At 34.8% G+C, this 26,147-nt stretch overlaps 1 protein-coding gene across 2 annotated transcripts in view; it reads right to left on the reverse strand.

The window, feature by feature from the left end:
- Positions 1-26,147, reverse strand: part of NBAS (NBAS subunit of NRZ tethering complex) — a 414,675-nt gene that overhangs the window by 204,062 nt on the left and 184,466 nt on the right. For both annotated transcript variants that reach the window (XM_038006212.2, XM_038006211.2), the window contains exons 27-31: positions 21,547-21,609; positions 19,382-19,504; positions 8,693-8,795; positions 5,359-5,588; positions 374-486 (exon numbers count right to left, since the gene is read on the reverse strand). In XM_038006212.2, the coding sequence (XP_037862140.2) occupies positions 374-486; positions 5,359-5,588; positions 8,693-8,795; positions 19,382-19,504; positions 21,547-21,609 (632 nt within the window). The remainder of the gene's footprint in view (positions 1-373; positions 487-5,358; positions 5,589-8,692; positions 8,796-19,381; positions 19,505-21,546; positions 21,610-26,147) is intronic.

Raw genomic sequence — 26,147 nt, forward strand, 5'->3', positions numbered from 1 at the left:
TATGCAACTGAAACAAAATACAGAAATAAATTGTATACCAAAACTGATATAAATCTGATACATTCTCATGCGTAATCCCCAATATCTTCTTTTTATTTTTACCCTATAGCCTCACTGCTCTGTTACTGATGTTATTTCTTTAAATGTTATATATGTGAACTTTAAAAAATAAATTTATAGTAAAATGTTGGCTTTATTTTTTCTTTTGGGTTTCCACTTCAGATTTCATTTAAAATAATGGGTCAAGGGCAGGATCTATTGCTAATGGATTACATGACCAAAGCTACTCTTTAGTTTTAAAAACTGAAAAAGAATACTAGTAAATTACTGCAATGTAAGTTAGTAACAATGCAACAGTAAGTAGAAAACTCACCCTGCAAAGGCAGGATCTTTACCCCAAATTCTTCAAGACATCCAACGGCTTGGATAAGATCAAGCTCCTCTTGAATGGCAGGGGGTCTGTCTGTTATCAGTTGTAAGCAGCACCTAGAAGAAATTAGATAAATTTTTAAAAAGAAGCAACGTATGTTCGCCCTTCTATATTCAACAACATGAGGTCCAACACATATTTACCAAAAATCTACTACATCCCAGGAATTCATTCCGCTGGATGCCTTCTGTTATCTTAATCCTCACAGCAAGCCTGTGAGGTAGGCAAACATCATCATCTATCTGCCTTTTCAGGGAGCTAAAACTGAAGCTTATGGAAGTGAAGTAATTGCCTACAGTTACATTCACAGTACAAAATGGCATCATGGTAGGAAGCATCATAACTCTGTGTTTAGTGCCGTTTTTACTGTTGAATGCAAACGTAATGATTATATTACAAAAAATTTTTTTAAGGATAAAGCTCGGATAATTTCCAGTTTCCCTTCTAAGAAAAACAGAAATGTCTTGATTTAGTCATAATTTGGTCTCTCAAAAGAAACAAGAAATGACTTAGGAAACTGCACAGAGAACATGCTTCTGATCAAAAAGGAGGAATCTGTTGGTAATATACAGTTCTGAGATGAACTACAGAAGAAAGTGATTTGCTAAGCTAAGAATGTGGGATTCCCATGGAGTATTTTAAGTAAGTTTTTGTTTAAATTCAAAGAAACTGCATTTAATAAAAGTTTCATTTAATGAATAAACTCATTCTCTAAAGGTGTTTAGAGGAACATTGGAATGTAAGACTAGAAAGATAGATCAGACGGTAAAGGGCTCATGAATGCTAGAATCACAGATCATGAGATGCAGGCATCTAAGCCCCAGCATGGCATTCACATGACTGAGTGACAGATACAGGCCTAGCCTGCTCTTGTAAAACTGGAGGATTTAAATCAATTGTGCACTCACATCTACTGTTGATTCAAGTGTAGAAGGTCTATAACCTCTTTGTGGTTTCTATCAAAACTGTAAATGCACTTTTTTACATTTTTTTCCTCTAGACCTAGGAATTACAAATACATTCTAAATTATAAATAAATTCTCAAAATTTATATTACAGATAGGCTCACATGTGCTCAAAGACATATAATGATTGATGCTCACTACCAGATTGTTTTTAAAAATGAAAGAAAGCATACCGAATCAGGAACAAATTAAATAAATCATATAATGGAATATTCTGCAACCATCAAAAAGGAATAAAATAGATCTGTCTATACTCACATAAAAAACCTTCAATACAGAATATGAGTGAAAAATAAAACAGGGCACAGAAACGTATGCATAATAGTAAGAATTTATTCATGACTTAAGAAAGAAGAGGTAATATTTGATTAAAAGGTTTGGAAGGATACATAAGAAATCAGTATTTTAAAATGACTGAAGGATAAAGTTAGGAGAACTAGAATGAGGAGGGAGACTTATTGTCAATACATACATCCTTTTTGTATTGTTTGGATATCTATAGCTTCCTCAACAGTTTATTTACAAAGAATTTATAAATAACTGTTAAATCAGTAAGAATGTATGGGCTATTTCCTGTATTCAAAATAGCTGTGAACACTGAAATACATCCAGGCTCACAGGTCACAATCAGTTTGGTACCACATTATACACACAGGGCATGTTTGTGAAATGAAGGTGTGTCCTTGTGGGCCAGAAAGAGATGCAATGAAGGGGAAATATAGAAGGACCAGCTTTTTAAATGATCTCTGGGAAACACCTGCCAAAAAGATTGAGGTGAAATACAATTCCCAGTTTCAAAGGCTATTCTATTTGGTATTTTCATCATTCGAAATAAAAATAGAATCGCTTATGAGAAAAGAAAGAGCTAACTGCTTTAAACAACTTTGTCAAGTTCAATAACATGGTTTGTGAAAACATAATTCCTTCTGAGATAAGATATCACTGGTGGGGGCATGGAAATGGGGGGGGACTCGGTGGAGGAGTTACTTTTAAGCTTTGCTGGGTCTGAAATAACTATTAGTCATCTGGGGGGAAAATCAGTCTCTCCAATATATCCTTCTTGTATTGTTTAAATATTTATTGCTTCCTCAATAAAATGCTAATTAATAAATAATACCTGAATCAGTAAGAATGTATGGGTTATTTTCTACATTCAACATAACTGTAAACACTGAAGTACACCCAGGCTCACAGGTTGCAATCAGCGCGGCGCCACACGACACACATACGGCATGTTTGTAAAATGAAGGTGTTCCAATTGCTACCATAATCAAAATATCAAAATAAATTCCAAATAAAGATAAAACTGAAATGTAAAAAATACAACTATCAAAGCACTAAAAAGTATGAAAACCTGTCTTAATAGTCTTGGGAATTAAAGGTCTTTCAAAGGATGACAGAAAAGACAGAGATTGTAAAAGAATCACAATTTTAAAAGAATTCTGAATAGCAATTGGAAAGATAAATCATATATAATACAGACTTGGCAATGTAGTAAAATATTTGAGATAGGCATAGGGCAAATGTTCCTTATGCTCCAAAATAAGCTCATAAGAATCAATAGTAAAAAGATGAACACCTCAAAAGAAAAATAATTAAGGCTAGAAACAAGTTTCAAATGAAAAAGTACAAATAAAGCTGTTCAACAGGCAAACACTGGAAAGACTGAAAATTAATTTAGAGAAGGGGCCCTTTAGTGCCTTAGGTAATGGAAAATAAACTGGTGCCATTTGATAACAAACATCAAAATTTTGCATGTGCTTATCCTTTGATCTAGCAATTCCTCTTTGCATTATCCATCTACAACAGGCATAGTTCTAACCACTTTACATACTCAGTTAATACTACAATAGCCCTATGATATAATCCTACTATTATCCACATTTTGCAGGTGAAGAACCTGAGGTCCTGGTGACTGGCCCAATGTCACAGGGCTGTTGGCTGGAAAAAAGTGGATTTGCACATAGACACCTGGCTCGAGAAACTGCTGTGTTCTTAACCTCTATACTCTGCTGCTTCTCGGACAATGAAAAGGTGTATTAAATGCAGTCAGAAAAGAACTAAACAAATCTAGCACAACCACTCGACACAATGCTGTAAAGCATATGAAAATGCTGCAGATCTGTATATACTAGCTTCATAAACAACTGAAATAAGTGTGTAATAAAAAGAAATGTATAGTATTATCTCATTTTTGTAAAACTATACACAGGTAAAATGTGCAAAATAGTGGGCAAATGATTGGGCTCAAACATCTCATTACTTTGTTTAAATAGTGAGTGGATAATCCCTATCAAATAAAATGTATAATCTCTTACAGACTGTTAACCAGAAAATCTGAGAAAACAGGATAAACTTAGGATGCACAGCGTTGCAAAAGCAGACACAGTAAGAATAACAAATAAGTAAATAATTTGCTAGAGACCATAGCCACCTTATTACTGAAGAGATTCTACTTTTCTTCAGTTTATTTGATCAAGAAACAAAAACCGAGAGATTACATGACAAACTCAGGAGTTCAGAAAAATTGTCAGTTGCCTTGAGGAGGAAAAAATAAATTAAAAAGTATGTCTCTAGAAATGAATGAGGATCAACACAGCTCTGAGTAAGAAAAGTAGAGCAGAGTCTAGAAAGGGGATCTCAGAGAAAGAGAAACAAAACAGACTCAGATGTCCAGGGTACAAATGGAAGGAGAAATACATATTAGAGGAACTAGACACTGCAAACGAGAGTTGGAAAATGACCAGTGGCAAGAACAGCAGCGTATCACTCAGATGGCAGGGGACACAGGACATAATACAATTGAAGATGTGCCTCGACTTACAATGTGGTTATGTCCCAATAAACCCATTGCAAGTTGAAAATATCATAAATTCAAATGCATATGTAATACACCTAACCTAACAAACATCATAGCTTAGTTAAGCCTACCTTAAAAGTGCTAAGAACACTTCCATTAGCCTACAGCTTGGCTAGGCTTTTAATCATCGAACACAAAGACTATTTTATAGGAAAGTGTTGAATTTCTCATGTAATTTACTGAATACTGAACTGAAAGTGAAAAACACAATGGTTGTATGAATACTCAAAGTACTGTTTCTACTGAATGCATATCACGTTTACACTATCATAAAGTTGAAAAATTGGAAGTTGAACCGTCTTAAGTTGGGGACCATCTGTAAACTGCTTTTCTGAAATGTTGAACAAGGAAAATTATCTTTTTTAAGCTTTTAAGATTCATTAACACAGAGGTGATACATATTTTATTCCTTGATCTGTATTTATTAGGGTCTTTTAATTTTATAAAAAAAACTTTATAAAAAGCAACCTTAAATCCTGAATCAAGTCTTCTAAAAAAATCACCGCAATTGTGTATACCTAATTATGAGAACTCAGATCATGAACATACCTTACTAGTGTTAAATAAGAGGAGTGGGCTAAAATCGGAGTACAATGGGGACAAGAGAGGAATTGAATTTATAGTCGAGAAATTTCAGCCAGGAAGCGACTTCTAAGCTTTATCATCTAATCAGGTCCCTTGTCTCTTTTTTTTTTTCCCAAAGATTTATGCCCTGGCATTTAGGTCCCTTAGGTCTCTTGTCTCTAAACAAAGTGAAAGCTACATGAACGAGATAGACATCACCTATGCATGCTGAAAATTTTCAGAACTTGAATGTATAGGCTATCGCAGGAATCTCTTCCAACAGAAAAGAAATACGCAGCCTTATAGATAATCAGCAAAAATGACCATGAGAAAGCGCACTGGAGAAAAAGGTTTAAGAAGCTGATGGACATTCATAACATTGTTTTCTTTTTATATTCAAGCAAAAAATAACTGTGCCCCATATAGTGTAGTCAATTTGTACCTGTGATATTATATTTTGTAAAGGAAAGAATAACAACACAGTTTGTACATTCTAACTTTCCCCTTCCATCTTGGGGAAGAATATGGAGTTAGTCTACCTGGCGAGATCCATGCAGCTATCAGTGAGGTTGGTAGAAGAATTGAAGTACTCTCTGCTGGCAGCCAAAACCAAGTCAATACTCTTTTCATAACTGACCCTGTAGTGGGGTTTCCCTTTATAGGCTATACCACCTGGGGGATTTTCTGAACAAGCACTGCAGTGCATCATCTGTCCAGCCAGGTGGATGTTTTCAAGGCGACTAGAGCACAGAAGGCTTTCTGTAAATATCTGGAAAAAAGGAGAAACTGGAATTAGCTATAAAAAGGGAAGATTCAATTCTCAATGAAATGAAGGCTCTGAAATCCAAATGAAATAAATTAAAAAACACGTCCATCCTAGAGGTGGTGGCTGCACAGCATTGTAAATGACAATGAACTGTATACTTTGAAAAGGTTAATTTTACATTCTGTGAATTTCTCCTCAATCAAAAAAAGTTAATCTTTTAGAAAGAATTTCATTGACTAAACCAAAATTAAGCATAATAATGTATTACAATAAATACTTAGGTCAACTATCTAAAATTGATATTCATTAAAAACAGGATTAGATACACTATCCCACTCTCAACAGGGCCCATTTTGCTTAAAACTATTTTTAACCATTTCTATTTTTTTCTCTTTTTCCTAATTTTAATTTTCATTTTTGATATGGGTTCTTGCTATGTTGCCCATAGGCTGGTCTCAAACTCTTGAGCTCAAGCAATCCTCTCACCTTGGCTTCCCAAAGTGTTGGGATCAAAGGCATGAGCCACTGCACCCGGCCCCATTTTAATTTCTTAAAAGAAAAATCTTTGAATATAATACAGCTTGAAGCATCTGAATTCAGTCTTATGAACCAGTCATGCCACAAATGCTATACTTACAAGCAGTCATTAAAATTAAAATATATTATAATGCTGAGTTTTTTAATAATGTACATATTAAAAATTATTTAAATAAAACAAGAGATACTGAAGATATTCATACAAATATCATTGTACTCTACTAGGCAACTAACAACATCAATTAACACAAAATTACTTCTATAATTGAGATTGTTTATATAAACAAAGCAATCATTTTAAACATACACTAACAACGTTACATATAATTAGTCTAAGAACTTCCCCAAAAATGTACTTCCCTGTCACTCTATAGTTAGATGAGGATAGCACAGAAATAAGAGATTTTTAAAAAGTAACATTTAATGGAGAAGCAAGAGTTTCAATATAATTAAGAAGACCATCCAATCTTCACAGGATGCCCTTATTTTCACCTCTTTGTGTCTAGGCTTCCTGCAGAAGGCATTTTTAGACAAGTCTTTCCTAAGATGTCTGATAAGGATAAAAACACTATATCTAAGAGGGATCCGCTATAAAATAGATACTGTGACAGAAAGCAAACTATTAAAGAGCAACCCTAATCACTTATATCTGACAGATAAAAATGGCTTACAATATGTCTAATCCAGATGACTTATATGTCATAGTGTCTCCATATTTCTCTGGTCTACTCAAGTAAGCCGTAAAGAGTCAATGTCCAATACTGAAAAATATATTTGCCCTAAAACTTGGAACAGTTTGCTAAAATGAACAACATAGATTTCTGTTCTACAGGCTATATATAAATCTTTATCTAACATTTTCAAAATTATGCCACTAGAACTTTCAAATTATTTTCCAAGGACAGCAAAATCTAACAACCAAGTCACTAAGACAACATAGCATATTTTAAATTATATTTAAAATTTGAAGTCTGTCAAATCTTTATTACTGTCTCCTACTGCCTTTTCAAAACTGTTATAATACGCTTTCAAATGTTTTCTCCACAAGGGAGACCCATGGACAGAAGTCATTAAAATACCAAAGCCTAATAAAAAGGTGTTAAAATATTTTTAAAATGTAATATAATGAGTTGTTTTGATGGATTACTCCACACAGAAAATAATTCAAATGTAATATACTTACTGCCAATTTTCCAATCAGAATCAGAAACAGGAATGAATCAAAATAATGCCACTCCAATGTAAAAACACTACCTCAAACATACTAGTGACAGTTGGGTTTTAAATATCATGTGCATACAAATTATGTTCTAATGAAGTTGGTTTCAGGTTTTGCTTTAGATGCAAAAGGGGAAGACACTGGCGGTTGTATGTGGTCAGAGACTGTAATCATCAGTAGAAACATTAGTTATTCATGCATTTAAAAACTTGAAATTCAAATATAAAACCATTCATTTCTCAACAGTCTACATTAGCACTCTTTTGTTAAAATCACCCTGAATTTAAAAACTAAACAATTTCACAAAGCAGAGACCTATTTTTACAATTCTAATTTCATCAATGGGTTATGCTTTGCAGTATAAGAGCAAAGCAACACAAGAAATACTCTTTATGATTTTGTGTCTGGCTTATTTAACAAGAAAATTCAAATTAAAAAAACTTGTTTTAGATTGCATCTTATTAAAAATGAGTTAGGTCATTTTTTCCACACAAACGGAAATATATATATTGGTAAACTGCCTCTGACTTGGAGATTTCACACATATAAAATGGAAATATAAATACTGGTAATCTGCCTCTGACTTGGCGATTGGACACACACACACACACACACACACACACACACGTGTATATATCTCTTCCAAATTAATGAGTAAATCCCCCTGGATTACATTCCCAGTCAACTGACAACCATTTCTTACGTATCCTTTATATTCCATATGTTATAAAACGCATTAGGGAATATGAGAGTGCACATGATATAATAATGTCTGTCTAGGAGCTGATGACCAAATGGAAGAAATCCACAAATAAACAAATAACTACATTTTAAAGAAAGACTATAGTAGAGGCAACTTATGAGGAAGGACAAAGGAAGGTATCCTAGAAAACATAATTAGTGAGCTGAGTTCTGAACTTTTATTTGGAGTTTTCTAAGTAAAGGAAAGAGGAATATATTCCAGGCCAAGGGAACAATGTGTGCAAAGTGATGGAAACATGAAACAGCAGGGTGGACAGAGGAACTGATGACAGGCTTGATGGTGCTACTGCAACATAGGGTACATGAGGGACAGTGACAAAAGTGGAAGGGGTAAGGGAGCTGGCATTTTCTGTAGCTTTCTATGTCATGCTAAGGAGTAGAGCTACTTTTTGATTATTGATATGGAACAACAACACATTTTTAGAAGGGGTGTGTCATGAAAAGATTTGACGAAGCACTAGTTAGTTATTGGCTATTATTAAATAATATTACTTCCAGGGTAGCTTATGGTCATCATTCTTGCAGTCAATAAACCATAACAATCAAAACTGTTGAATTAAAAAAAAATCGTGTATGGTTCTAGAGTTACCTCATAGCAGGCATCAGAATCTAGACAGGTGTATACATTCTGCTGCATAGTTAACATGTCTTGCAGCAACGTTCTCCAATGAGACTCACTGACAGGAGGTTGCCTGGGACAACACATAAAAAAGAGAAGGAAGAGGAAAAGAAAACAATTAATAAAACTCTTTCTTCAAATGGTCAAAAGTTAAAAAAAAAAAAAAAAAAACACTCTACATACCACATCAGCTCTCAAATGATCAAAAGGAATATATCTCCTTTAAATTGACAGGAAAACACTTGGATTAAATATAGAGGGGAAAGCTGGGCAGCTATGCTTCAATGCTAGAGATGGTGACAGAGCAGCCTGTCATAGCCTGTGCAGACACACGCTGGAATGGAATTGAATGGTAATTACGGTAAAGGTAAAGAAGCTGTGTTTCTAAGGTAAAATGAACCATTGCAAGATAAAGCAGCTATGATACAGCAGAAAAAGCACTTGATGACAGAGGTTGGCTTCAAATTCCATCTTCATCACTCAGCAATCCCTGTCAAGAGGTCTTCTGGACCTCAACTGAACATTCACATCCATAGGACAACCGCGGGCCGCATCTGCCATCAGCCTGGGGGACAAGAACCACGGCTCACCAGCAGGGCAGCATCAGTTGCTTCTTAGTGAGAGTACTGGCAGCAGTCCACAAAGCAACTCACAGAGCACTCCAGGAGTTCTCTTCTCAGGTGACTGCCCCAGTACAAGGAGCCAGACCCTCAGAGAGTAGTTGTTGGCGTTGCTGTGTCCGGCTTAGGAAGAAGCTACATGTCATGAAAGAGCCAACATCTCTTGCAACGCACTCAGGAAAGCCCAAAGCATAAAGCCTCTGTCAGGTAGTTCTTCATTTACAGGTCCTCCAGGCCAGAGGCAATTTACCAATCAGGGATCTGTTTTAGCTAAGTAGTGAGGCCTCTATAATCTAGTTGATTAAAAACCACTTTACACTGATTTCCAGAGTTACAGAGCTAGGGAATTAATGGTCAGATTCTCCTACAGCAGGGGAAAGGGTTTTGTTCCCAAATTCAAACAAAGTCACAAATTAGTTATGTGATTGTGAGCAAGTCATTTAATATTCCTGACTTTCACTTTCCTCACTGAAAGCCCACATCAGTGACAAGCAATAAATGAGATTAATTTTGACAAAACACAGGCATTGAAGCAAGGTGCTCCTAAATATAAGAATAAGCTAAATTATCCATGAATTTGAATAAATTTTCTAATCTCTCTGAACTTTAGATTCCCTTTTTGTATAGCATAAACATTAACTTATACCAAAATATATGAAAAGACCCCCCCCCCCATTTTTCTGGTATGTAATAAACATTCAACAAATGTGAATGAATGAATCTGAAGTTACAAATACATCTCGGTTTTTTATTTTTTAAGTCACGTATATGATTCTAATATTGATTCAAGTAGGAGAGACAATATGCTGTAATTCTCTCTGCCTCTCTCCAAAGTTCATCTTAGTTAAATATACATGAGTTTGAAATCATCATTTATGTTTACTTTCTAGTCTTGATATTCTACATAATCATGAATATCATTATTCAGGAAGAGCAGGTTTTTGTTTTAAGTTGGTCAAATACCAACTAGATGATGTTTCTTTTTCATGCACTTTTTTATTTTTGATCTTTTACAATGCCTTTAAAAATCGTCACTATGCATTAAAAACAAGGCAGATAGATTGTATGTGTTTAATAGTTATTGCTATAGAAAAAGTATATATTTGGGATAATTACAGCAAAAAATATAGTCTTTAAAATTTTTTCTCCTATAATTTTTAATAAGCACATGCTTCATTTGCCGATGCATTTTATATTTATTATACGAAAGGAAGAATTACTCTTGTTCCATATGCAATTAGGCATAAGAGAACACTTTTTTTCTTCCAGCAGACAAATACACAAAACGAAATGATATATTTCAAGTATTTCAGGACAATCCATGAAATGTTTCCATTTGTCTGACCTGGGTATGTGAACTCTTTAGGCTTCAAAAGAACTGGAGGGCTCTTTCAGATTTCTTACAGGCAGAGAAGTAGCAGAATGATGGATGAAGTGAGTGTCCATCTTGCACACACTTGATAAAATCAGACCTAGGCATTGTCTAGCTAAATTCAATTTCTTACAGCCCAGCTGTTCTTCTGGAAGCCATCAACACTGGGGCAGATGGTACTAATATTTTCTCACATATGGCTAGCCGTAAGTAAAGGTTCTAATAAAAATAAACTCATTATGCATTATTTGCAATGGTCTTTTAAAGAATATATTCAGTAAATAAGAATCAAGAGTAGAACTTGAAGAAACTAACCAAGAGTTTTGCAAATTAACAGACAGATCCCTGAACACAAATGCATTAGTTGCAGCTCTGGAATAGATGTGGATTTCCCAGGGATAAATAGTGTACCTCAAGTTAGTAAAACTTGCATTTGTGACAGATTTGCTGACATCTGCCACCCTTTAGAATATGTATAAGAATATTCTGTGGGTATTGAAGGCCAAGCCATGGAAGTATGCATAAAATAATCAAGATTCATTTCAAGTCAACTATTATGAAAACAGGCATCATATTCTCTTATATATTCACAGTAAATAGATTACCATGGGTAGAAATTAACTTCAGGGACTCTGTAAGTATTTAGGGAACTAATTCGGGGGTAGGGGAGGTGTGTTGGTAGGTAATCTAGCAGCAATTACAATGCTTTCCTGCTGAAAAGTAGATTCTAGAGTAAAATCAGCATGATCTTGGAAATATTGGCCATCCATTTGTAGCTATAAAGAAATCTTAAGGCATTTAAATAGTCAAAGTTATCTAAATTACCAGAGAGGGCCACTGACATGTAAGTTCCTAACTGAGGTGTATGGTGGCTATAACACTTGCACTGAAGAAATTACGATCTAGAAGGGAACGATCTAGAAGGGAACTTACGGCACATGTGTTAATGACTGTAGTATAGTTGCAGTGTAACACCATAGAGCTGCAACAGACAGGAAGAGAGGTAGATACAAAACGCTAGGGAATTTCTAGGAAGGAGAATTCAATTAAGCTTGGAGGAGTCAAACAAGGTCTCCTAGAAGATGTGTTGGAGCCAGCTCTTAAAAGATAGAAAGGAATATACAATAGTGTGTTTTTACTGCTGGGTTTTATTTTTACTTTGATAGTTGGGTTAAACTGAATCTCTAAATCCTAAAATTTAGGTAAACAAAATATGTTTAAAAAGTTCTTGAAAAGTTGCCTTTGCTTAATTCTACTCCTTCAGGATTAGTGCTTGAGGTGGCTTTTTTCCCCAGTCTTCTTTACATTTTTATGTAGTCTCCCTACAGATCTGGAATTTAACCTTCCCATACACACATGGGGATCATTCTCAAATCCGTAACTCCAGTTCGGACTTCTCTGCTTATCTTCATGTCCATCTTCACAGCAGCATCTCCACCTACTGTCCAGAAAGCACCTCCAAGTCATACTTACCCTTTATTCTATGCATAAACTAAATGACTAATAGATCAAAAAGTTATCAGTTTCTTTATGGACCATTTGGATATCATCTAATTGAAATGTCTTTCAACTCTGTTGCCAATTTTTCTTTTTTTTAATATACATTTGACATACTATGTTGCCAATTTTTCTATAGAGTAATCTGTTAGTTCTCTCATGGCCTTCACAGCCTTTATAAATATTCTCTTCATATTAATTAAGTGTATCCCCCTCTGGACCAGGGAGGTACTATATCATTTTCTTTGTAAGCCAGACATCAAGCATAATACGGACACAAATTATGTCAAAATCCATAATAAAATATTCATTAAATAATATAAATAAACAATTCCATAAATAAATGCACAGTTATAAAGTATGAATATTAATTGTTCAGTTTTCCTGTCTCTGTTGTAACTGGCTCTAAATGAACTTCCAAAGAACTTAGCAAAATTTCTAATTTCATTAGATGTGCTACTTTAAATGATGACAATATAGAAAGAGACAAAATGAAACAAAGTTTTTCCAGATTTTTAAAATCTGTCTTTATCTTTTCACTCACTTATTCCTTTGAAATGAGTAGCTAAAAATTATCAGTGCTTTAAGCAACACATACTAAAAAATAAGTAAGTCATTCATTCACAATATTTTTTCTTTTAGGACAGTGTCTCACTCTGTTGCCCAGGCTGGAGTGCAGTGGCAAGATCTCGGCTCAATGCAACCTCCACCTCCTGGGCTCAAGCAATTCTCTAGCCTCAGCCTCCCAAGTAGCTGGGACTACAGGCATAAGCAACCACGCGGAGCTAATATTTGTTTTTTATAAAAACAGGGTTTTGCCATGCTGCCTGGGCTAGTCTTGAACTCCTAAACTCAAAGTGACCTGCCCGCCTCTGCCTCCCAAAGTGCTGGGATTACAGGCATGAGCCACTGTGCTTGGCCCATTCACCAAATTTTTATTAAGCAACACATTAAATATTTTCTGAGCATCAACTATGTACCTATCATAATGTTTGTATCAAAGATTCTATACTTGTGCAACTCAAATGAATATATACATGAGCTGGAATTTTTATTAGGAATGTAGGAAAAAAACAGAGGAGTGAGAAGAATTGACATCTTTCCACTACTGACTCTTCCAATCTATAAACATGATGTATTCCTCCATTTCTTTAGATCTTTAACAGATCTCAACAATGTTTCATAATTTTCATATAGATACTTTTGCATATCTCATGTTAGATTTATTCTTAGGTATTTAATGTTTTGATACTATCATAAAGTTTTCCACTTCATTAGTCCTGCACATCCCATGTTAGATTTACTTAGGTATTTAATGTTTTGATACCCTTATAACATTTTCCACTTCAACAGTCATGTAAGAAATGCATATTTTAAAAAGACAATGAAATGCCACTATATATCCATCTAAATGGCTAAAATAAGAGAAAAAAAAATCAGTATCCGGTATTTGTGATGTAGTGGAGTGACAGTAACTCTTACATATTGCTGAGAGAAATATACACAGTACAATTTTGAAAAACTGTTTGGCAGACTCTCCTAAAGTTGAACTCAGGTATATCCTATGACTCACCAGTTCCACTCCTAGGTAGATATTCAAGTGAAGGACAGAAATATGTACACCAGAAGACAGATAAGTAGAAATTTATTTATAGCAGTAGCATTAATTACAGGAGAAAATGAGAAACAATTCAAATGTCCATCAACAGAGAATGTACAAATAATGTGTTATATTCACAAAATGGAATACTTTGCAACACTGAGAATGAACAAACTAAGGTTATACCAACAATACAAAGGAATCTCACAAACATAATGTCGAGAGAAAGAAGCTACATGCAAATGTATATACTATATAATTCCATTTATATAAAGTAAAAAAAAAAAATAAGGCAAAGTTAATCTATAGTGTTTTAGTGTTTTGAAGGGGGGTAACTTATAGCACAAATAATCCATATACATACACTCAGTTCTCACTGCTGTGAGCTTTTCATACACATGGATAGCATCCTACTTTAGCAACCAGACTCCTGTCTGAGGACTTTCACTGCCAAAAGGCATGCTTAGTTATGCTGGAAGTGTAAGGGAGTTAACACTCATCAGACCAGTCCTCAAACAATGATAGCCAAGAGAGGGTAGCTGAGTAATCTTCCAACTCCCAGATGACCCCAGCAATACTGAGCCCTAGTCCACAGTGGAAAACCTCCTTATGTAATATAACCAGTATTGGCTCCCTTTTCTTCCCTGTATCAGTTCCCCATTCTCCTACTGATGCTAGGCTAGAATTACCTTCCAAACAACTTACACTCTAATCTTAGCCTCAGGGAAGCCCACATTGACAGAAGAATAATGCACTATTTCTTCACTTAATTGCTGTCTACATGGGTTTGGTATGATCATTTTATAAAAATGTACGAAGCAGTAAACGTCTTTTTTATAAAAAAGAGTTGATGGTATACTGTGGAGTTAGAACCAGAATCCAAGTCATCTGACTCCCGAGTCAAGATAATTTCCTAATATGACTTCCTTACAGGAATTTAGAAGACATGAAAGACATAGATCAACAGGGACTTCCAAAGGGATGTTCACATTCAGAAAAGATTAAGCAAAAGGAAATGAATTAAATCTCCAGTCTAAAACAAGTAAAAGTATGCAAAAATAGTGGACATCCAGCAATAAAAGACAGTGATCCCTGAGAGATAAAACCAAGTCTTTTTTGTTGTTGCTGTTTGAGACAAGGTCTCACTCTGTCACCCAGACTGGAGTGCAGTGGCACGGTCATGGCTCACTGCTGAGATGACTCTTAAGACTACCCCAGTCGACTGCCTTGAGAAAGATTCCAGACCACAGCACAAGAAAGGAAAAATCTAAGCAGACTTGTGGACTCCCTGCATTGAGAAGACAGAACTGAAATTCCAGAGAAACCAAAGCACACAGAGCACATGCAGGACGAAGTGCCAGGGAGGACACAGCAGAACTGGAAGAAATTCCCAACATGTGCGAAGGGTCCCCGCAAATATTCAGCCAAGTAGAAGCCATAAATGCCTGCGGTAAAACTGCCCGAGGCTAGGCAAAGAGAACATATGTGAAGCTCACACCCGCTGGAAAACCTCAGGACACACAGGCATTAAGCAGAGTCTTAGCTCAGTTATAGGGAATAATTAGCCCTAGAAGGAGCTCTTCCTCCACTTCAACTGCAAGAAGCAAAAGGATTAAACTGTTGGCAAGTAAATTAACCATGTCCCAGAAAAAAGTACAAGAAGATTTACAATAAGTGAAATAAATGAGACATAGAAAACTATTGCATGTTTTCACTTATATGTGAAATAAAAAAAATCAAGTATAAAGAAATAGACACCAAAACAGTGGTTACCATGAAGGGTTGGATGGGACAAATAAAGAGATGCAGATTAAAGGATACAAAGTAGCAGACAGGTAGATGAACAAGCCTAGAGGTCTAGTATACATGAGAACTATAGGTAATAAAATTGTCCTGTACATGGGATCATGCTAAAAGAGTAGATTTTAGTTACTCCTGCCAAAAAAAAAACCAAAATAAAATAGATAACTATGTGAGATGATGAATGTTAATTTGTTTCACCATAGTAACCTTTTTACTATTTACATGTATCCCATCACATCATGCTGTATATTTTAAATATATAAAATAAAACAATTTTTTAAAAAGTTATAAAAATACAAAAATATGATAGCATACAAGAAGGAAAAATTCATAATGTCTAGTATTCAATAAAATTATTTTGCAACCAGGAGCGGTGGCTCATGCCTGTAATCCCAGCACTTTGGGAGGCTGAGGCAGGTGGATCACAAGATCAGGAATTTGAGACCAGCCTGACCAACATGGTGAAACCCCGTCTCTACTAAAAATACAAAAATTAGCTGGGCATGGAACGTGCCTGTAATCCCAGCTACTCAGGAGGCTGAAGCAGGAGAATCCCTTGAAGCCGGGAGGTGGAGGTTGCAGTGAGCCAAGATCACACCACTGCACTCTAGCCTGGGCGACAGAGAGAGACTCCGTCTCAAAAAAAAAAAAAAAAAAAATTATTTTACATTGAAAAACATGAAAAATATGACAGATAATGAGGAAAAAATTATTGAAAACCTACCCAGATATCAGATGGGTATCACAGATGTTAGAAAGATGTTTTTAAAAAGAAGAGAAATGTCAGAAAAAGCTGGTGTTAGAAAAACAGACAAGAATGTCTTAAAATGTATTATAACTGTTTAACATATGTTCAAAAAGTTAATGAGGCATGAAAGTTTAATAAAAACCAAAATTGAACTCTTAGAGATTTAAAAAAAAAAAACTCTTAGTGAAAAATACAATGAATGTACAAATTGAGACATTAGAGAAAAAAATATGTAGTGGACTTTAAAGAACAGTGATAGAAATTCACCAAAATGAAACCCAAATACCTAAGAACATTAAAACCAACAAGGAACACAGTATTGATGAGCTGTGAGGCAACCTGAAAGGTCCTAATAAATGTATAATTGGAGTCCTGAAAGGAGAGGAGCAGAAGATAAAGGAGAAGAAATATGCAAAAATTTTCCAAGTTGGATGGAAACTAATAAACCCAAAGATCCAAGATCCAAAATGTTTTATGAAGAAAACTATACCATGAAATTAAATTTGAAACTGATGTCAAAAAGAGAAATTCACAACAGCAATTTAAAAAATATGAGAAACACATCAGAAACAGATTAAGTCTGACAGCAGATTTCTCATTGGAAAAAAAATGCATGCTAGGAGACAGTGGAGCAATTTCTGTACCGTAGCATACTTAAAAAAAAACTGTCAAATTTGAAGTATATACCAAGTGACTATATCCTTCAGAGAAAAATGTGAAATAAAGACTTTTTTAAACAAACAAAGATGAACAAATGAATCACTGGCATCCTAGCACTACAAAAAAAAAAAAAAAAAAAATTAAAAGAAGACTTCTAGACAAAAAGAAAACAAAACCAGACGGAAACAGAAGTCTACATAAAGAGTAAAAACTGCCAGAAATGGTAACTACATGGATAAATGCACAACACATTTTTCACATTATTTACATCACTTTAAAAAATAGTTTACTGCTTGCAAATAATAATTACAATGCAAAGTGGGGTTTTTAACATACATAAAAGTAAATTATATGATGACACACACACAAAAAAAGCCTGAAGAGAAAGTATCTTGCTACAAACTCATATTGTAGAGGTAAAGAAACAATATCACAGGAAGATCTACTTTCCTGTGATAGTGCAATCTTTTATATAGGAAATCCCATGAAGTCTGCAAAGAAAAACTATTAGAGCTAATAAGTAAGCCCAGAAAAGTTAGAGGACATAAGATCAATATATCAAAGAACCAACTATATTTCTACACACTAGGAAGGAACAATCTGAAAATGAAATTAAGAAAGCAATTCCCTTTACAATACGACCAAAAAAGAATAAAATATTTAAGAATAATTTATCAAAATAGATGCAAGAATAGTACACTAAAAACTAAAAGATCATTTAAAGAAATTAAAGAAGAACTAAGTAAAGGGAAAGCCATCCTGTGTTCATGGATTGGAAGACTTAATATTGATTTAGGATAGCAACACTCTCCAAACTGACCTACAGATTTGATGCAATCCTTATCAAAATTCCAAATGAAGAAATTGGTAAGCTTATTCCAGAATGCACATGGAACTGCAAAGGCCCTATAATAAACAAAAAACTTTGGCAAAAAAAAAAAACAAAGCTGGGAAACTGTTATCTAATTTCAATATTTAATAGAAATCTGTAATAATTAACACAGTATGGTATTGGAAGAAAGATAAATAAATGGATCAATGGAACAAAATAATCAAAAATTAAGCCCCCATTTACACAGACAACAGATTTCAAAAAAATTGCAAAGGTAGTTCAGTAGAGAAAGGATGGCTTTTTAAACAAATGGTGAGGAATAATTAGACAAAAAAAGTTTTTTGATCCACACTTTGAACAATAAGCAAAAATGAACTCTCAGAATGGTTCATGGATCTAAATGTAAAATATAAAACCAAAAATTTTGCTAACGAAAGTAGGGAAAAAACATTGTGGCAAAGCATTAAAAAAGTACAAATTGATTAAAAGGCAATTTTTTAAAAAGTATACTCTTCAAAACACAAAGATAACGAAAAGACGGTACAAATGGGTGAAAATCTTCACAAAGCATACATCTAATAAAAGGACATATCTAGAATATATAAGAAAAGTCCCAAAATTCAATAAAAAGAAAAATAACTCAATTTTAAAGACAGGCAGAGAAAACATGCAGATAGCAAATAAGCACTGACCACACCAAGTGTTGATAAGGATAAAGAAGAGCAATGTAGGATGTAGCAACTGTAACTCTCCTACAAGCGTGGGAGGAAAGCAAAATGGCACAAATCCTTTAAAAACCGGTTTGGCAGTTTTTGAAAGTTAACTATTCAACTACCAAATGATCCTGCCATTTCATCCTTAGGTATTTGTCCAAGAGAAGTGAAAGCATATATCCACACAAACACTTGCATATGAAAAGTCATAGCAACTTTATTTGTAAAAGCCAAAACTCAAAATAACCCAAATGTCCATGGACAGAGAAGTAGTAAACAGTGTGTGAAAATTCCATACATGAATGAAATATCATTCAGCAAATAAAAAGAAACAAACTACTGATCCATGACATGACATGGATGAATCACAAAATAATTATACTGAGTGAAAGCCAAACAAACACACAAACAAAAAAATTACACTGTGTGATTTATTTATATAAAATTCTAGGAAATGCAAAGTAATATACAGAAGTAAAGAAAATAGATTAGTGGTAGCCCTGATGAGAAGGGAGCATGATAATGAAAAGCAAGAGAGAAAGGATTCTAAAGGAGTAATCAAAAAACTTTCAGGGGTATTGCATATGTTTATTATCTTAATCATAAGGATGGTTTCCCATCATTATGGGTATATACATATATGTATATGTATAATGATGGGTATATACATATATCAAAACTTATCAAATTATACCTACACTTTATGTGCAGTTTATTATTAGTTGTAACACAATGAGGTTGTCAGAAAAAGAGAAATACTTTTAAAAATATTTAAAATTAACTGACCCAAGTATCAATTAATTTTATTACTCACTTCCGGCCGGTGTGCCTAGTCAATCTAACCATTAGCTTGCGTGCCTCTTCCGAGCTAGACTGAGTGTTTTTAACAAATGAAATTGGCTTCTCGAGTCCATGTTTTTCCAAAAGCTCTGACACACTATAAGTGAAAAAAGGATTATTTAATGTCTTGCTACCAAACAGAGTCTAAGAATCTTCGGCATATAGGTTGCACTTCAGTGTTTATTACTAAAAAAAATTATCCCATAGTGTAATCCAATTTTACATATAACATTGATTCTCAACAACAACAACAAAAAATCTAATAATTACATAACAAATCTTACCTTTCTCATTGACTTTTATTAGAATGTAGTTGGGCTAAGTAGCATACTAAAAGAAAGCATGACCTATCTTTATCTCAAAAATCTTTTTTACCACAGCACCTGTCAGTAAAATAAGCCAAATCTATACTTTCAGTACAGTTTTAATTCTTATTAATCCTATTGAGTATTCTGTTACAGGCAAGACTACTAGAAAAGCAATAAACTAAGAATGTTAGAGTTAGAAGACTCTGGAAATCATCAGGCTCATTCTCTATCAAGAATCCATGTTATAAATATACAAGATATGTCAAAAATTCTGTCTCATGAATCTTCTTGAGATATCCTATTCCATAATCATCAACATCATATAAACACTTGATCTGACTCACAAAATCTCACATTTATGAACTGACTACTACAGGACTGAATAGAGTGACTGGATAGAATCCAGTAACTCTTTAGAAAATAGGTTTCATCGGTAAAGTCGCCTGGCATTATGTATACTAAAACATTTATCAAGTATCTGGGGCCATGAGCTTCAACAGGAATACAAAGCTCTTATCTTGAAAGCACAGTAAAATAAGCTAAATAGTGACACCTAAACATCATCCAGAAACCTATAGGGTGTTAACTGTTTCCCTGAGGTACCGATGGCATAATATAACTACCAGGACCACCCATGGTTACAATCACAGACATGTGATGAAATAAATGACGTTTATTTCACTGTATCTCTTTGAGCTATCTCTTCTCAATTTTACTAGAGAAATAAAGGTAACTATGCAGATTTGTAGAGAATGAATTTACATTGACTCAACCCACCAAGCCTGAGTCAAACTAAACTGAATGTGTTAGGAAGGTAGCAGGGAGGACAGGCACAAGCCAACCTACAATGGGAAAAGCTGATTTAGTAAACATTTTTCAAGAAATACAACTGTATAACTTTCAGAACACAAAATAACAGGAATCAAGCTAGGTAATAATAAACACAGGTCTTCAGGAAACTGAACAGTTAATTCTCTATTAAATTCACATGTTATGGTACACAAAACCATTCTGTTCCCTCAAAGGCAACTTGAAATATTTTTACACTAAAGTCCATTAATTTGAATAAGATTTCTAATCAGTGGACTCCAAATTATCATACATACTACTATTAGTAATGTTATTAGCTATAATTTCTACAATTATATATTGGAAGACCAGAGTTTATTATTCTTAAATTTTTACTTTTAATACAATACTTAAAAGTTAAATGTACATATTTATATAAACATAAAAATAAATATTAGTAAACAATATCAGACTTTCTACATGGGAAATTAAGATGATTTCAATCTCCAAAAGAGATAGTTTAACATTTTATTACAACAGTAAAGAATATTCCTCCAGTGTTGCATGAGGGTTCTAACGCAGCTTGACGTAATACAAATAGTCAATTCAATGTATTATGCCCTAAAAAGGGAAGTTAGTGTAATAAACATTGTTTGCTGATAAAGATGCAATAACTGCTGCATGAACTAACATTCCTTATGTGCCTACGATGTAGGAGGCACTTTAAATGTTTAATCTAATATTGATTCCACAATTTCATGAGTTAAGATATTATGGATAAGAAAACCCTAGGCCCAAAGATCACACAACTAGTAAGTGGTAAGTTCTAAATTTGAACGTAGGTTTTCAAAGATCATGTTCTTGTTCTATCACTCCACTACAATAGTGGTATAGTGTATTTGCTGTTGAGAAAATTCACTCCCAAGACAAACAAAAATGAGGTCAAAATAGAAACAATGACTCACAGGCAGACTTAACGTGACATTTCTTGGACAAATTCCCTTAATAAGCATGGAGCCAAAAAAACTGTCATTTTTCTCACCTGAGAATTTGTTCCAGTTGGTCTACCATGTCATGAAGCTTTGTGGTTGCCTCTGTCTTATCACTAATAAATTAAAAGAAGAAAAAAAAAAAAAGCTCTTAAGCTTAGTATTAGATTTTTAAATAAAATACAAAACTTAATGAAGTGAAAAAAAGGAAAGATGTTTCTTTTACGTCTACTGTATAACAATATTGCCTAAATTCATTCAGTATTACTCATGATTCAAGAGAATAAGAAACGCTAGAGTAGAACAATATTCTCTGTTACAGATTAGTCAGATATGAGCAACTACTTTCTAGGGTACTTTTGGTTCAGTTGTACTTAAAGGTTAAAAAAAAAAATTATAAATCGATTGTTTAAGATGAGGTAAAGGGTAAAATCACTATTTACTACTGTTCTTTTAAACCAATGAAACAGATTAAGAAGCAGCATAGTCATGTTGGCTTTCTCCTAGGCCTATCTACACAACTTAGGATCCCCTCCTCTCCAGGAAGTTGCCATTGGGATTCTATATAATCGGGAAAGTTCTTCCACATAATCATCCGCTGTGCGTTAAGGCAAGGGAATCCCATCCACTTCAATGTTAAGGAATCAGTGAGAAGTATATTCGTCACATAGATAATCCCTGGTAGGGAGTGAAGATGAAAAGGCAATGCTTTCTGAGGAAGCCAGTAAGCAGAAACTAGGAGAAACACTATCATGAAAAAGATCACAAACTAATAAAAATGTGGTTGGTAGGGAAGATTAAGTATGGCACAACATACGTGCAAGTGAATAGAAGAATATGGTGAAAAAGATTATAACTGCTATAAAAGCCCTCTTTCACCCTAGACAACTCTGTGTCCCAAACACTCAACTGAGAAACACTGGCCCTGCCACTCTCAGGTGCCTTCTGTGCAATGCTCCACCTGAATTCCCGCAAGATCTTATGGTTTTATTTATTTTTTATTATTTATTTAATAAGTACAATTTCCATTGTATTTTTCTCCAGAGAATAGTCTGTCTTCATTATATAAGGACTCAGCTCCTTACATAGGCTTTGGTGGGGATTGTGTGGCAGCACCCACAGGTCAAAATCGGCGTGGGGGTGTTCGGTGCTTCACGAGATCAATTCCTGACTATTGTGCCGTGAATTGCACAGCCCACACAGTAATGTAGCTTCACACACAGCTTGGGAAGCACACAGGCATTGAAGACGCTCGCTTCAGAAATGTCCCTGACTGCTGCGGCCTACACCATGTTTCGAATGACGAATTTCTTCATGCCCTTGTACTTACTTGGGCATGCATCAGGCACAGTTCATGCAGTGAACAGGCTGCATGTGGCCGCGGCCCTTTTTGGCACGACCATTGTTCCTTCTTTTCTTTGTCACCTTGGAGGAACACACCAGAGAAAGCAACAGTTTTATTAACAAGAAGTCCAAACAAAAAATCTTTGGACTTGGAAAACTAAAAACGTCCTGCTTTGGACCAAAAAACCCTCATTATTTTTAAAACTATCTGCCTGGTCTAAATGTATCTGACAACTAATCAATGCAACTTACAAATATTACACTATCTGTTTACACTAAGTTTTAGGCTTTGGACAAGAATGATGAGTGGGATATATTCTACTGAAAGTCCTTCAGAAGATTATTCATCAGAGTTAACTTCCCTTAACATACTCAGTCAGCTGTGTGTGTGTGTGTGTGTGTGTGTGTGTGCGTGTGTGGTTTTTTTGTTTGTTTGTTTTGTTTGAGACAGGGTTTTGCGCTGTCACCTAGGCTGGAATGCAGTGGCAGGATCATGGCTCACTGCAACCTCTGTGTCCTGGGCTCAAGCGATTCTCCTGGCTCAGCCTTCTGAGTAGCTAGGACTAAAGGTGTACACTACCACACCCAGCTAATTTTTACATTTTTTTGTAGAGATGGGGTTTTCCTATATTCCCCAGACTGGACTCAACTGATTCTCCCGCCTTGGCCTTCCAAAGTGCTAGGATTACAGGCATGAGTAACTGCACCTGGCCTTATTCAGCACTATTTTGGAAATTATCATTTTACAGCTCTATTATAATCATTTATCACAGATATTTGAGGTACCATGTTCTTCCTTTGTGAACTGACATTCACGAACACAATAAGTAAAGAATTTTTTAGCCAGATTAAATAATCTGCCTAGGTAAGATGCAAAAAAATTTAATTAGATTAAGTGATTGCTCATTTCTCAAATAGCAAATGGATGTTTTTATAGCTTACCATTTGATAAATAACTATTTTAACCACTAAAAATAAACAAATAATCACCAAGAGAATATAAATTGAAAAACTTGGCATGAAGAACAAAGAGAACCACAGAAAATATTTTGAGCCCTATATTTTAATACAAGGCTAATTTGTAATTACAAGTTACTTAGAAAATTAAAAACATGAAATGCAATCATTAAGAAATTAATGGAGTAACAAGAAAACATCAAGCAATTCTTTGTGTTTACATAAAAAAAATGTTAGATCAGAAACCAATAATCTGAAGCCAAGAAACGCTTTTGGCCATGTATACACGAGAGGCATTTCTTAGCCTACACACTCTTCAAAAACAAACATGTTAATCCCCTAACTATAACATTTACATAGAAAATGTTTTTAATATCATAATCCTTCTGATACCATGATAATCTCCTCAAAGCAGGCAAATTACTATTTAATAATTAATAGATAAGCTCTAACTGATATTTATGCTATTTGAGTTTAGTGGAAAACAAAGCCTAATACATTTACTTTTAAGAGTTATGCACATGAGTTGGAAGTCAGTGATTGTGCCTGGTTGACTTAGGAAGAAGAAATGAGATATGAAGCTGACAGAGGAATCACGAGGTTCCCACCGAGCCCAGTAAGGAAGAAACTCCCTGCCACTCCAGCTCTTGGAGGAAAGAGGGGCTTCTGCATCTCGTCACACTCCAGGGAGGAGCAATTTGACTACTGACACACTGACAGCCTTTGGGTTGAGATTTTTAAATAATGGGAACCACATTTTGCTACAAAAATCTATTAATACTATCCAGTTTACCTGCCTTTGGCTGCCTATGGAAGGCCTACAGTTCTCAGAGACACACTTGTACACTCTGCTGCTCTCTACTAGGGATATGAGGTAGCCTGTATTCACACCAGTAAAGGTCTGAATAATACACAGGTACTGAGTCCACTCTGATTTAACTTTCCCTATATGAAGAAGGAAGGAAGAAAAGAGAGGAGTACAAATAAATTTTTCAAGGAAAAAATATAAGAACATTCCTCAAAGGTCTGAAGGTTATGAATTTTCAGAATGGATGAGACCATTCAGTGAACACCACGATGAATTTACATATGAAACAGAAACACATCCTTATGCTATTTCTGAACACCAAAAATGAAGATATTAAAATCTTCTTTTAAAAAAATCCATATTTAAATAGATATTATTCAGGATGCCATTGAACTTCTCAACAATACTAGAAAGAAAAGACAAGAGTAATACCTTCATTTGGGAGGCCGAGACGGGCGGATCACGAGGTCAGAAGATCGAGACCATCCTGGCTAACACAGTGAAACCCCGTCTCTACTAAAACTACAAAAAAAAAAACTAGCCGGGCGAGGTGGCGGGCGCCTGTAGTCCCAGCTACTCAGGAGGCTGAGGCAGGAGAATGGCATGAACCCGGGAGGCGGAGCTTGCAGTGAGCTGAGATCCGGCCACTGCACTCCAGCCTGGGCGACAGAGCGAGACTCCGTCTCAAAAAAAAAAAAAAAAAAAAGAGTAATACCTTCAAAATTCACAAGATAAGGAATCTAAGTCTATGATTCCATGTACAATTAAACCTTCTACCAAGTAAAAGTGTGCAATTATGGTATTTTCCTAATATGTGACAATCTTTTAAAAAATACCTCTCAGGCAATCTTTGACAGGAAGCTATTTGACAGTATACTCCATCAAAATGAGGAAAAAGTGAAGAAAGAAGAAAGGAAAACCAAGAAATGCAATATGCAACACGAGAGAGAGGCAAACGAAGTCCCAGGATAATAGATAGACAGCAGACACAGAGAACAATTCATTCATACCAATTCCAAGAAGGATGTTTCAAAAGGAAGAGAGCAAGAGAAGAAGAGACAGACAGAAAAAAAAAGAAAAAGAAAAAAAAAAAACAGGAAAGGAACAGAGAGATTATTAAATAGTTTTCACGACTGAAAGTAGTTTAACAGTTCTGTCAAAGCATGAGGGTGATGGAAAAAAAGAAAACAACAGAAAATAAAATTATTCAATCCAGGAAAAATAGATAGTTGTATTAAAAGGAAAATAAATCACTCCTAGTTCTGCAGTATAAACAATATTTACATAATCATAATGATGAAAACACTGGAAAATGGTAGGAGAAGTGGATATGGGAGAAGGGAAAGGACTTCCATAAAAGGAAGTCAAAATGATATAAAATTGCAAAATCAAAAAAATAACAACACGAGCATAACATTTTAAAGGAAGTAGGCAAAGACAAGGAAAAATCTACCAGTGAAACTATTTGCTTTTTGAAGACAGGAATCCAAGGATGGGAAAAGTGGGCAGCAAACAGCTGTTTATCAGCGGATATTACTAATACCA

This window comes from Chlorocebus sabaeus, chromosome 14 (genome assembly GCF_047675955.1).
Source record: "Chlorocebus sabaeus isolate Y175 chromosome 14, mChlSab1.0.hap1, whole genome shotgun sequence".
In the NCBI taxonomy this organism is placed as follows: domain Eukaryota; kingdom Metazoa; phylum Chordata; class Mammalia; order Primates; family Cercopithecidae; genus Chlorocebus; species Chlorocebus sabaeus.